Below are 13,954 nucleotides of genomic sequence, written 5' to 3' on the forward strand. Positions count from 1 at the left end.
AAAAACTTTAAACCCGAATGTTGTGAGGAACTGCGAGATTAGGCTGCTGGTCAAAGGAAATTTCAAACGATCGATCGTGCGCGATGAATCTGACAAAATTCGTTAAGAACAGCCTCAAACGGGAAGACGAATTTAAGAACTTACGGTCGACGAAACTACGAACTGATCGCCTGAATGAAACCGTAGCATCGAGGTGCATATTTTTTGTGTAGAGCTTACCTCGAATCGAAGCACCGTTGTGTAGATCGGAAGAGGCTAGGAAGAACAGAATTGGAGGGAAAGTTACTCAAGGTAGGAGAAGATAAGCACGCACAGGCTGCATACCAGCTCGTATCCCTCCCATCTCCCCTCGTGCAAGTGGCTCATCTTGTGCATTCGCCTTAGCCTAGCTCGCTAGAAACTGCCGATCTGAGCGTTTTCAACGAGTTAGGCCTAAGTGTCCTTTAAGAATCGTGTCATGCAGGCCGCATAATAAACACATGCAACCAAACGGATCATTTTCTTCATGCGCGGATCAGGCTGGGTCTAATGCGGGCAACCAAACACGTCCATATGTTTTTAGTGGATGCTAGATGGTCTATAATCATCGACGCAATTTCTATTACTTTTGTATTTTTTTGCGGTGCATGATTGATGAGTGCTTCCCCGAAAAAAGTTTGGAACAAGACAAACCAACGGCGTCGGTCCGGTCGACAACGATCTCAGCCGTCCACCACGAATCAGACGCCCACGACTCAGCCACAGGCCCAACCTTTGTCTTGACCGTTTGTTGCTCTACCTTGTCGGGAATCGCGACCAAGCAGCGGCCACCGCGGGCCGCGGCAGTGTTTCCTCGCCCTCACAGAACACCGTCTCGCCGCCGCCGAAACCCCTCCTTGCCCCCGTTCTCTGCGCGCCAGATCGACACATTCCTCGATCTCAGCCACCGGCGGCGCCGGCTCCGCGGTGCCCAATTCCTCAAACCCTAGAGCCAAATCCCCCATTTGGCCGCGCCTAACAGAGCCGGATTTACTCGGCGCTGGCTGGTGCGAGCGGCGAATCGAGTCCCCTCCCGTGCGCTGCTCCGCATGTCGCACCGCGTGTACGCATGAACTCGTCCATGGACGAGATCAACCTGCTACGGCAGCACCAGCGACACCAGCAGCACCACCTGTCGGTGCGCGGCATCGGTGAGGAGATCGACCTCGAGATCGACCAGTGTGAAGATCCCACTTTCTCGGGCGCCGCACTCGAGGGCGTGACCTGCCATCACCCTCAAGACCCCGTTGTCCCTGCCGATGACCACAAGAGCTTCCTCATCCCGTGCTCGCAGCCTGGCGCAGTGGACGGCCAACCGCAGCCCACGCCACCGCAAGCAGAGGAACGGGCAGGGATGCTGAGGCTGTCGGCGCATACCAAGAAGAAGAAGAAGAAGGTGGTCAAGAAATGGCGGGATGAGTGGGCGGACACATACAAGTGGGCCTATGTGGCCGTGCACGACAACACCAGCAGAATCTTCTGCACCGTCTGCAAGGAGTATGGCCGCAAGCATCGCCGGAACCCCTATGGGAACGAGGGGAGCAAGAACATGCAGATGAGTGCGCTAGAGGAGCACAACAATAGCTTGCTGCATAAGGAGGCGCTCCGACTGCAGTCAGCCTCCAAGGAGAAGGTGCAAACTCCTGAGATAGAGAGGCCGGTTTATGTCAAAGGTTGGTGGTGTTGCCTGACCTCCTGCGATTATGCTGTGGGTTTGCTTGTCGATATTTCAGGGGATTAGGAAATGTATTACCAAGTTCGTGCTTATTAACAAGTAGTTTGATTTTTGCCTTTTGGTTTCTAGTTTTTTGCCATAATGTTTATAATATGTTTAGGTGTAGTCATAGTAACTTCGTAAGAACTTTTAATATTTGTTTGTTTGATGATCCGATGCCAACGGTACACAGTTGGCAGTGCTTTCGTGTTAGATTGGAGGAAATGAAACATAGCATAAGCAAATAAATAGATAGGTCCAAGTTCCAGTAATAGTCTTCCACTAAACAGTTAGTAACTATGTATTCCAAATTTTGGAAGCTTTTTTTTGGACGTGCTCCGTTTTATATCAAACTGAAACAATTTAAAAGGTGTACTTATCTTAATTTTCATTTCCCATTTCAGCTTTGTCGAAAACAGCAGCTTCAATACTTGAATCTCTCTTCAAGAAGGACCCTCATGAAGCTGAATTTATACAGTCTATACAGGAGGTGGTTCATTCTATAGAACCAGTTTTGGTGAAGAACTCACAGTTAGCTCTCTCTCTCTCTCTCTCTCTCTCTCTCCCTCCCTCTTCCTCTCCCCTTCCTGAGGAACAGTATCTCCTCAAGTATAACATGGTTTCTGATGTTGATTTTTCAGATATGTTCAGATATTGGAGCGTTTATTAGAACCTGAGAGATGTTTTATCTTCAGAGTGCCATGGGTTGATGACAGAGGTGAAGCTCATGTCAATCGAGGTTTCCGTGTGCAGTTCAGTCAGGCTTTAGGTCCATGCAGAGGTGGTCTCCGTTTCCACCCGTCCATGAACTTAAGTGTGGCAAAGTTTTTAGCTTTTGAGCAGGTATTAGCATACTTGTCCGACATGCATTTTTCATGTAAACAACCTCCTGCTACAACCTGTTCTTCATTCTTGTACCATTTGTTTTTCTGTTTTTGTATCAGACTACCTTTGATTCAGTTATTGTAACAAATGATATAATGCACCTACATACAAGTAATGAACTACAAAATAACGTGAGCTTTGATGCAAATTGTAATGAATTTTCCCCCTTATTTCATACTAGATTCTAAAGCCAATGGCATGTTTCCTAAGAAAGTCTTCATTTTATTTTGTGTGTGTACAATGGGGTTTGCGTGGATGTGCAAATGGTGGAAATTTGCACTGTGTTTACTTCTGCCACGAGAAGATAAATGTCTAATAGTGTGCAAATAGAGTCAAGTTATATAAATTTTGGGTGCTTGCACTGCTGTACGATGATTTCGTAATCTATTAGTACGTATTGGGATTGAGAAGTGACCGCTAAACCGAGAGGGTGTTTTCTGGACGTCGAACCTGTAATCTTACATGAGAATTCAATGTACCATTCTAAGCAATTTCCCTTTGTGCAGACTCTGAAGAATGCTCTGTCACTATATAAACTTGGAGGTGCTGCTGGAGGGAGCGATTTTGATCCAAAGGGTAAAAGTGAAATTGAGGTATTCGTGTTGTATTTTATTTCCTCTGGGCAACAATATTTACTGCATGTAAATATGGATATTTTTCCATGCCAGGTAATGCGCTTTTGTCAAAGTTTCATGGATGAGCTGTATAGATACTTGGGGCCTGATCAGGTACCTTGCATTGTATTACGTGCATTTTTTTCAGAATTTGCCATTTATTTCTAAATTAGTTAAGTGGCAGAAATTCATGCTTCAGTTTGTGACGTAGGATTTTCCTGCTGAAGATGTTGGTGTTGGTCCAAGGGAAATGGGTTTCCTTTTTGGGCAGTACAGACGCCTTTCTGGTCATTTTCAGGTACACCATAGTACCATACATGTTACCCAGAACAATGTTTATGCCGATCCCCTTTAGGTGTCGTTCTTCCTGTTGTTACTCACTAAGAATTTATCTAAAGCATTGCCCTTCCCTATTTAGAATACCGGGACATCTTTTTAAAGTTGCTTTTGAATTTATAGTTCTCTACTGGATAATATATATTGTCATTATAGTTGTCTAACTTAGAATTTGTTCCTGAAGTGGTAGTGTATTTTTACTCGTTACATTCTCTGAGAAAAGGTGTTCCTGTCCTGATGTTGAACGTGTCTCTTGGTTCTACTAGTCCCTTTAGTCTACTTGAAGACTGTTTGATCGGTTTCTACTTTCAGCTCTTTGGTTCAAATATCTTTTCTCTTTTCTGTAGATTTCATTGCTGTTCTTATGCAGGGAAATTTTACAGGGCCTAAGATCTTCTGGTCTGGTTCTAGTTTTAGAACAGAAGCTACTGGATACGGGCTGGTAAAGTGGTATCTTAACTCCTCTTATGAGCACAACTAGTCGCTATCTTTTCACGTGGCACAGTTCTTTCACAAAGTAATGCTTTTGCCACATGTGCTGACAATTTTTTCCTACTAAAACAAATATTGTGTAACTTGTCACAGGTATTTTTTGCACGTGTTGTACTTGCTGATATGAATAAGGAGCTCAAAGGATTAAGGTTGTTGACAGGGATCCATTTGTTTTACTGGTATTGTAATTTATTGATTTGGCAGCTTTCTTATGTGTGTAATTTGTGCAGATGTGTGATAAGTGGTTCAGGAAAGATAGCAATGCATGTCTTGGAAAAGCTTCTGTCGTGTGAAGCTATTCCTGTTACAGTCTCAGGTATGCAGATTTAAAGCTTAAGTTGAATTACTTAAACAGGAAATATTGTGAGGTACATCAGTGGTCAGGAGCATAATCAAAAGTCTGTCGCCATTGTGCGAATAGGCGAAAGCATCTTACCCTCGATGTGAGGGGGCACGTTACGTGTTATAGGCTGCAGGGGCGCACCTCCCTGACAATAGCGCATACAAGTTTGTTGGAGAAGATTACAACTTGGAGAGGAAGAGATAAAGAGATAAGAGGTTTTACAAGATATTGAATGACTTGTCTAACAACCTAGTCTATCTCCTGTACGTCTCCTGTGCGCCAACTCTGAAGACCAATGTAACATGTATATGTGTTTAACACCCTCCCTTAATCACAACTTCATCAAGTTGAGATTATGTTTGAAGTCTTCAAAGCTTCTTGTGGGTAAAGGTTTTGTGAATCCATCTGCTATCTGATCCTTGGAATGCACAAAACGTATATCAAGTTTCTTCTGAGCCACTCGTTCTCTGACAAAGTGAAAATCAATCTCAATGTGTTTGGTCCTAGCATGAAACATTGGATTAGCAGACAAGTATGTAGCACCCAGGTTATCACACCATAAACATGGAACTTGAGTACTCTTTACACCAAGTTCTTTTAGCAGTGATTGCACCCATATGATCTCAGCTATAGCATTTGCCAATGCTTTGTATTCTGCCTCTGTGCTGGAGCGAGAGACAGTGGCCTGTTTTCTTGCACACCATGAAATTAAATTTGGACCAAAAAATACCGCAAAGCCACCAGTGGACCGCCTGTCATCCAGGCACCCTGCCTAGTCAGAATCTGCGAAAGCACTCAAAAGTGTAGATGATAACTTACTGAAATTCAGACCAATATTAAGAGTATTCTTGACATATCGAACTATACGCTTTGCAGCAGTCCAGTGAACTGTGGTGGGTGCATGAAGAAACTGACATACCTTATTAACAACAAATGAGATATCAGGCCGTGTAAGAGTCAAATATTGAAGTGCACCTACCAGACTCCTATATCTTGTGCTGTCATCTTGACCCAAAGGCTGCCCTTATGTAAGGGACAATTTTTCTGAACTGGATAGTGGAGTAGGTGAGGGTTTACACCCTTGCAAACCAGCCTTTTTTACCAGATCTGTTGCGTACTTTTCCTGGGAGAGATGAAGTCCATCCTCATGTTTCTTCACTTCTATCCCTAGGAAGTAATGCAATTCTCCAAGGTCCCTGAGAGCGAACTCTGCACTGAGATCCTTTAAAAGTCCTGTGATAGCCTCATCAGATGAACTTGTGACAATAATATCATCAACATATATGAGAACAAATATGTGAGTGTTGCATTTGTTGTAAATGAACAAGGAGGTGTCAGACTTTGAAGGAATGAAGCCAAGTGCTTGCATTTTGTGACTCAACCGCGAGTACCATGCTCTAGGAGCCTGTTTCAGTCCATATAAAGCTTTGTCAAGCTTGCATACATGAGAAGGTGCATTCTTGTTTTCAAACCCAGGAGGTTGTTTCATGTACACTTCCTCTTCCAGAACACCATGCAAAAACGCATTCTGTACGTCTAGCTGTCTGAGACTCCAGCCCCTGGAAACAACAATGGACAAAACAAGACGGATAGTGGCAGCTTTTACAACTGGACTAAAGGTATCCTCATAGTCTATGCCATACCGTTGTTTAAAGCCTTTTGCTACAAGTCTTGCTTTGTAACAATCAATGGTTCCATCGGATTTTCTCTTAATCCTAAATACCCACTTGCAATCAATGAGGTTTTTACCTTGCCGTGAAGGAACCAAGTGCCATGTGTTGTTTCTCTTTAGGGCCATGTACTCTTCTTTCATTGCTTTCTTCCAATTTTCATCACCAAGGGCTTCTTCAAGTGAATATGGCTCGCCTGGTTCACCTGTGGAACATATCATCCCAAATTTTGTCATACGTTTATAATTTATGGGTTGTATTACCCCTTGTTGGAGACGAGTGCGTTGTAACGTAGTTGGCTCCGGCGCAGAAGATCCCGTGTGAGCTGCAGTAGCCGATCCTGAGGTGGATTCACGAGGGTCCGCAGCAGCCGCGTCGGAACAGAGGCTGGATCCTCTGTGCGCGGGAACGAAGCAGCGGCATGAGACGGAGCCACACGCGCCGCAGAAGATCCCGCCTGGCGAGGCTCATCACGCGGCAATGATTGGGCCGATTCCTCGCGCGTGCCAGGCATGGGGCCCACGCCAGTCGGCCGACGCAGATCCCGCCGCTTGTAGCAGACAGGCTGGACGGGAAAACGACTGCCCGTGGGCCCTGGTGAGTGCAGGCCGTCGCCACCAGCCGCTGGCTGCCGCGTGGCGTAGGCGGGGCCGCCTGCTGACGCGCGGTCGGGTGCGGGGGAAGCAGCGGAGGGCGCGGAATCCAGAGAGTATCAGCCCGACCGATCTGCAAGCGGTGATCCCGGGGCGGATCCTGCTGTCAGGTCTGCCGCGCCTGCGGGCATCGATCCCGAGAGTGATTTGCTCCCCAAATCCTGGCACATGAAATATGGCCCTGTTGGGCGATTTTCTTCACCGTTTTCAACTCCGTTTTCTTCAGCATGGCTCCCTGTATCATCACACAACTCATGCAAAGTGGTGTGAGGGTTAGTCACAATAGAATCATTAGAGTTATACTCCCCATGATCAAAGCTGGTTAGATTTGGAGGTAGAAGAAGGATTTCTTTCCGAAGTAAGGCGCCGGCATTTGGATGTAGATCAGCAAAAGGGAATTTAGTTTCATCGAACACAACATCACGGGATATGCAAACTTGACCAGTAGAGACATCTAGGCATTTGACCCCCTTGTGTTGAGAGCTATACCCAAGTAAAACACATTGTTTCAAGCGAAACATAAGTTTGCAAGAGTTGTATGGTCGGAGATTAGGCCAACAGGCACACCCAAATACGCGGAGTGATGTGTAGTCAGGTTTGACATAAAGGAGCCGTTCTGTGGGTGTTTCATTGTTGATGACTCGACTAGGGAGCATGTTGATAATGTGAACGGCCATGAGAAAAGCTTCATCCCAAAACTTGAGGGGCATGGAAGCGCCGGCAAGAAGGGCTAGACCAACCTCAACTATGTGCCTATGTTTGCGTTCGATAGATCCGTTTTGTTGGTGAGCATGGGGCATGACACATGATGAGATATGCCAAATGTTTGAAAGAAGGAGTTTAGCTTCTTTACCCCCCCCCCCCCCCAAGTCGGATTGGACAGCAATAATTTTGCTGTCAAACTTGCGTTCTACAAGTGCTTGGAAATTTTTGAACACTTGAAAAACATCAGATCTTTTCTTGAGGAGATAAATCCAAGAAAATTTGCTATAGTCATCAATGAAGCTAACATAGTATGTGTGTCTACCAACAGAGGTGGGGGCAGGACCCCAAACATCAGAAAATATCAATTGCAAAGGTTGACTAGAAACACTAGTTGATATGGGATAAGGTAATTGATGACATTTTGCTCTTTGGCAAGAATCACAAATAGTTTCAATATTTCGCTCACCAACAAACTGGAGCTTATTTTTCCTAAGCAAACGTTCAACTAAGGAAAAGAGGCATGTCCTAAACGATCGTGCCATCGTGTGGACGAAAGCTTGATAGCACCACAAGCTTGTTTATTTGATCTTCTAAACTCCGGAATCAACGGGTAAAGCCCTCGAACACATCTACCTCGATAGAGAACTTTCCTCGGGGCCTGATCCTTGATCAAAAAGAAGAAAGGATGGAATTCAATGAACACATGATTATCAATAGTAGTTCGATGAACGGAGAGAAGATTTTTGTTGGCACTAGGAACATGCAATTTTTTTAAGATGAATCTTGCGAGAAGGGGTACGTATAACCGAATGACCTATATGACTTATCCTCATACCTGCACCACTTGCCGTGTGGATTTGATCTTTTCCATGGTATTTCTCACGAAGGGTCACCTTCTCAAGCTCCCCCGTGAGATGATTGGTGGCGCCACTGTCAAGATACCAGTTGGTATCGACGCCGTAGGATCCATCGGCGGCGGCAGCAACCTTGTCATCTTCATCAAAGGAGGCTTCGTCTTCATCGAAGCGATACCAGCAGTCCTTGGCTGTGTGGCTAGGCTTGCCACAGACCTGGCAACGCACGGCATCAGTCGTGATCTGCCCGAGCCGCCGCCGTTGCCGCCCCGCCATGACGGCCCCTGTTGTTGGTGAAGTTGGGGCGTCCGCCGCGGGAGCCGGAGTTGCTGGAGCCGCCACCACCTTGCTTGCCCTTGTGTCGAGGAGGACCGCGAGGACGAGGTGAGTACCCGCCGCGCCCGCGAGTGGCCGCGTTGGCCGAGGACTTGAAGCCGCCGCCGATGCTGTGAAACTGAGCAACGCGCTGATCAAAGTTGCTTAGCATGGCATACAACTCGTCAAGGGAGACCGGCGTGACGCGGGCGTCGAGGGCGGAGACGAGGGGCTGGTAGTCCATATCCAGCCCATGCAGCAGGTAGGAGATGAGCTCATCGTCCTGGATGGGCTTGCCGGCCGCGGCGAGTTCATCGGCAAGACCACGCATATGAGCGTAGTATGCAGCAACCGATTGGTTGCCCTTCTGTGCATTGATCAAGGCAGTGCGAATATTGTTGACACGACTCAAAGATTGAGAGGAAAACATGCCTGCAAGCGCCACCCAGAGGGCGCGCGCGGTGGTGACCGTGGTCACCGCGATCAGCACTTCTTTGGAGAGATTGTTGAGGAGGTAGCCGAGCACTTGCTGATCCTCCCTCACCCAGATGGGATGGAGAGGGTTGAGCTCGGACGACTCCTTGCCGTCCTTGTCCTTGGTGACGAGGAGGCGGGTGGGTTCCGCACAGTTCCATCGACGTAGCCGAAGAGCCCAGCTCCCCTCAGCTGCGGCGTAACTTGTGTTCGCCACAGGACGTAGTTCGTCCGGGAGAGTTTCTCCGTGACCTGGCCACTGAGATTGGTTTGGGGGGCGCTGGAGGAAGACATGGCTTGGGACTATGGAGCAGCTAGGGTTTGGAAGAGGAGGCTCTGATTACCATGTGCGAATAGGCGAAAGCGTCTTACCCTCGATGTGAGGGGGCGCGTTACGTGTTATAGGCTGCAGGGGCGCACCTCCCTGACAATAGCGCATACAAGTTTGTTGGAGAAGATTACAACTTGGAGAGGAAGAGATAAAGAGATAAGAGGTTTTACAAGATATTGGATGACTTGTCTAACAACCTAGTCTATCTCCTGTACGTCTCCTGTGCGCCAACTCTGAAGACCAACGTAACATGTATATGTGTTTAACAGCCATGAGAGGCACGCAGAATTTGGTCAATCGATCGTGATTTGTTCTTAAGTATTTGCATATCCCCAAGACCCACATGGTTCACATTATTATTACTACCTCCCATTGAACACGGTTGATATCTGATTTCGAAGGGCGTCAACTGTAACTCTCGAGGGGCATGTAGTTACACATTCTTACAATAGTTTTTTGTGCTTCGCGTTGGTTTCTTCATGATAATGGATTTCAGGACTTTAAAGGTTTCTGTTGGTTTTGTTAAGGAAATATCTCTTACCAAACCAATGGTTGAACTCTGGAAACCTCCATCTTCATCAGAAGATTGTTGTTGTACATTTGCATTAGCAATACCAGTTCTGACCATGGAACCTGAGTGTCGCAATTCTTGCAGATTCAGAAGGCTATCTATTTGATGGAGACGGGTTTGATTATGTGAAATATACACTTATAAGGAATATTAAGGCACAACAAAGGAGCCTCAAGTGGGTATTTGCCTTTCATATTTTTTCCGAAAAGCATTTGCCTTTCCTGTAATTTTAGTTTGTAAATGTTGAGCTTTTGAGATGCCACTTTCCATTTTACCAAACAGGGAATACTTGAAAACATTTCCACGTGCCAAATATATCAATGATGCTAAGCCATGGGGTGAGCAGTGTGATATTGCATTCCCTTGTGCATCACAAAATGAAATTGACCAGGGGGAGGCTCTTTCAATAATTAGCTCTGGTTGCCGTGTTCTTATAGAATGTATGATGTCTTGAATTGTGTCTTTTGATTGCCTTCTCAGTGTTTATCCTTTGCAGATTAATTGTGTTTGTTAATTGCAGGTTCAAACATGCCATGCACTGGTCAAGCAGTTGATATCCTAAGAAAGGCAAAAGTCCATGTTGCTCCAGCAAAGGCAACTGCTGCTGGTGGGGTAATTCACTGTTTTGTTTGTTCTTGCCAATCATTTTGTTTGTTCTTGCCATTCATAGAAGAATGAGGTGTGGTTCAGTACAGCCCACTTAGAAAAGTTTACAATTTTAAGGGAGATTAAAACTTAACTTTTATTTGTAAAGGATACTGTGGTCTATTTTTAAGTGTATGTGCTCCAACCGTTAAAACTTCATTTCAATCTACACCAGAATCTTGACTGATTCTCATGGGCTTTTCCAAAATTTTGGAGCTCAGCACTTTCCCAAGTATGGTTGATGTACTTTGCACTGAGCACGTATATTTGAAACACTACTTTAATGAAAACCACTTAGACGGATTCCCGTCTCATACATATGCTCCCGACAGTAAATCATTAGACTCACACTATTCCCAAACATGTTCATGTTTTTTGTTTCTCTTGAATAACAAACAGGTAGCAGTCGGTGAACTTGAACTGAATCCAGAGTTCAGCTTAATGCAGTGGTCAGTAGAGGATTTCGAGAACAAAATACAGGTATAAGCCGCTGCTTCTGCCCGTTGGTGGCTACCCTTCCATTTTTCAATAAAGGGCGTATTTATTAACTCAAAATGTAGCATCAAGCGGATACAAAGCATGATGAGAAACACCCGGCCTCTGCATAACTAAGATCCACACAGCCAAATACTAACAAATTGACCCCAAAAAACGACATATCAGCAACGTAGAGTCATATAAGATCGACACTATGCCTATGTCGAAGGAGGTGGCTACCCTTCCATATGTGGTAATATGAAGCCCTACTAAGTTTCTTCTTTTGGTTAAAACAGGAAGCAGTAAAGCAAACATATGACAGGTCGATGAAAGCTGCTCAAGAATATGGAATCCTGAAAGAGAACCCAGAGTTAGTTTCCTTGCGATATCTTGTCCATTTGCCTACACCGGGCTTTTCACTCTAGAAGCTGATCAAGTACTCTCTCTCCAGGTCTTTGGTGCATGGTGCAAACATATCGGCCTTCCTGAACATTGCACAAGCCATGACTGATCAAGGATGTGTGTAGTTAAGCGTTTTTGTTCTGTCAAGAAGCAGAATTTGACATCCCTGCGGGCTGCATCCATGATCTCTGGTTGTACTGTGGTTGCTGCAGCCATTTGACATTTATTCGTAGCCTTCCTCACAGATCACTGTTTTACGTTTATTGGTAGCCTCCCTCACAGATCAATTTTATGTTTAGGCCTTGTCAAAGCTTTCCTCTGGTATGAAGGAAAAGCTTAGATATATTTAGAGTATAGAAGTGTTTCCTGTTGTAGATCCCCCATGTATTTATTCATTACTGCCAGCATTTTGAAGAAGGAAATGTTCCTTTTTTGTGTGAATTCTGCTACCGAGTGTTTAGGGTATTAGGTTTTGCTAAGACAATGCTTTTAGTAGTATATGCCTTATATGACAAGTCAAATGCATCAAGGATGGAGGATATCAGCTCCTGGTGAAGGACGAGGAGACATAAATGGCGGTAGTACTTCGGCAATCTGTTCAATGGAGAGAATGAGGGCGCTACCATTGAGTCGGATGACTCTTTTGATGATATCATTGAGTTGGACGACTCTTTTAATGATATTAGCAGGCGTTATAGTGAGTGTGGATTTTTGGAGGCCGAGCTCCAGTGAGCTCGGTATTTTGAAAAAGTCAAAAAGCATATTTAAAAGTTTCAAAAAAATCTGAAAAAAATACCATGGAAACTTATATATATTCCGCAAGAATGTGTTAAATTTCTTCGAAAAATGTTGTGATTTGTAGACTGTACAAAAATAACAAATTTCTGGCCCAATAACAAAAATAAAAGGCCCATTAAAAATATGTATTTGTCTTTTTCTTGTACGCCACATGTAAACATATAACACCGTGAAATTTTGCATATACATAGTATACATGCGCATGTGTGTTCAAAAAATAAATTTGGAATTTTTCACGCTCCAAAAAAAAAATTGTAAACGAGCTCACTGGAGGTCGGCCTCCGTTGGCATTTTCCGGCGTTATAATGGCTTATAAAGGTTGAAAGAAGGCAAGCTGATGGGCCTCATTGTATCCTCATTGTGGTGTGCAGAGGCCTTGAAGACATAGCCATAGTATGGCTAACTAAACTTTTCAAACTCATTTTTCCAGCAAACGAGATACTAGAAGAATAAAAGCTGATTATATTAGTATTAATCTTCAAGAACAAAGAAGATGTTCAAACTTGTACTTGTTACCATGAAATTAAGCCGATGAGCCATTCAATGAAGCTATATTGTTAATTAAGCTGATAAGCCATTCAATAAAGTATATTACTCTCATCAAGGACAAGTACGAGAATATTGTGTCAAGTGTGTAAATAAGTGCTGGCGACACTGATAACTTTCTAATTAAAATAAGACCGCACCAAGGGTTAACTTTTAGCCCTTGCCTTTTTTTGCTTTGATGATGAATATGGTCACACGAGATATACAAGGAAATATCCCATGGTGTATGTATGCTCTTTGTGGATGATGTGGTGCTAATCGATGATAGTCGGACTAGGGTTGATAGAAAGTTATAGTTATGGTTTTAGGCTTAGTAGAATTAATACTGAGTACATGAGGTGCAGTTTCAGTACTGCTAGGCATGAGGAGAAGGAGGAGGTTAGCCTTGATGGATGGGTGTTAGCTCAGAGGACAACTTTTGATATTTGGGTCAATGCTGAAGAAGGATGATGATATCGATAAAGATGCGAGACATCAAATCAAAGTCGGGTGGATGAAGTGGCGTCAAGATTCTGGCGCTCTCTGTGACAAGAGAGTGCCACAAAAACAAAAAAAAACAGATTGTATAGAACGGTGATCAATGTTGTATGGCTGAGTGTTGGTCGACTAAAAGGTAACATGTTCAACAATTGGGTGTAGCGGAGGTGCACATGTTGAGATGGATGTGCGGCCACACAATAAAGGATCAAGATCAGAATGTTGATATACGAGATAGAATTGGAGTAGCATCAATTGAAGAGAAATTTATCCAACATCATATGAGATGGTTTGGGCATATATGCTGCTAATCTCTAGAAACTCCAATGCATAGTGGACGATTAAAACATGCTGAAAATTTCAAAAGAGATTGGGTAAGGCCAGATCTGATATGAGAGGAGTTTATTAAGGAAAATCCGAAGGACTGAAATATCACCAAATAACTAGTCGTGATGAGGACATAACTACCTTGGATACGACCAAAAATATTGCATACATGCATATTTGTCAAGTGATTTCTAGTGCAAACTATTCAATAATCTATTTATATTATCCAGAACAAAAATACTTCACACACTTTTGTGTTTTGTCTAATTGCAGATGTATGGGACATTTGTACAATCCACATATGAAG

General features: G+C 44.3%; 1 protein-coding gene and 1 pseudogene across 6 annotated transcripts; one reads left to right on the plus strand and one right to left on the minus strand.

The window, feature by feature from the left end:
• The first annotated feature begins 763 nt into the window (after nt 1-763).
• On the plus strand, nt 764-11,940 carry LOC125543760 (NADP-specific glutamate dehydrogenase). 6 transcript variants are annotated; one of them, XR_007298730.1, is made up of 15 exons: nt 764-1,691; nt 2,137-2,263; nt 2,374-2,575; nt 3,124-3,210; nt 3,286-3,345; nt 3,443-3,529; nt 3,938-4,009; nt 4,153-4,208; nt 4,290-4,375; nt 10,060-10,150; nt 10,258-10,313; nt 10,496-10,582; nt 11,020-11,100; nt 11,394-11,467; nt 11,549-11,940. XR_007298730.1 is itself a non-coding variant. In XM_048707231.1 (15 exons), exons 1-15 carry the CDS (start codon nt 1,088-1,090, stop codon nt 11,622-11,624), a joined length of 1,851 nt encoding a protein of 616 aa, XP_048563188.1. In that variant the 5' UTR covers nt 767-1,087; the 3' UTR covers nt 11,625-11,940. The 6 variants fall into 6 exon arrangements, 4 of the variants coding, with proteins under 4 accessions (XP_048563189.1, XP_048563187.1, XP_048563188.1 ...); XR_007298729.1 differs by having other exon boundaries at nt 766-1,691; nt 10,258-10,415; XM_048707231.1 differs by having other exon boundaries at nt 767-1,691; nt 10,496-10,587.
• Nucleotides 8,753-8,891, minus strand: LOC125549704 (annotated as a pseudogene).
• Nucleotides 11,941-13,954: the final 2,014 nt, after the last annotated feature.

Source organism: Triticum urartu, chromosome 3, assembly GCF_003073215.2.
Source record: "Triticum urartu cultivar G1812 chromosome 3, Tu2.1, whole genome shotgun sequence".
In the NCBI taxonomy this organism is placed as follows: domain Eukaryota; kingdom Viridiplantae; phylum Streptophyta; class Magnoliopsida; order Poales; family Poaceae; genus Triticum; species Triticum urartu.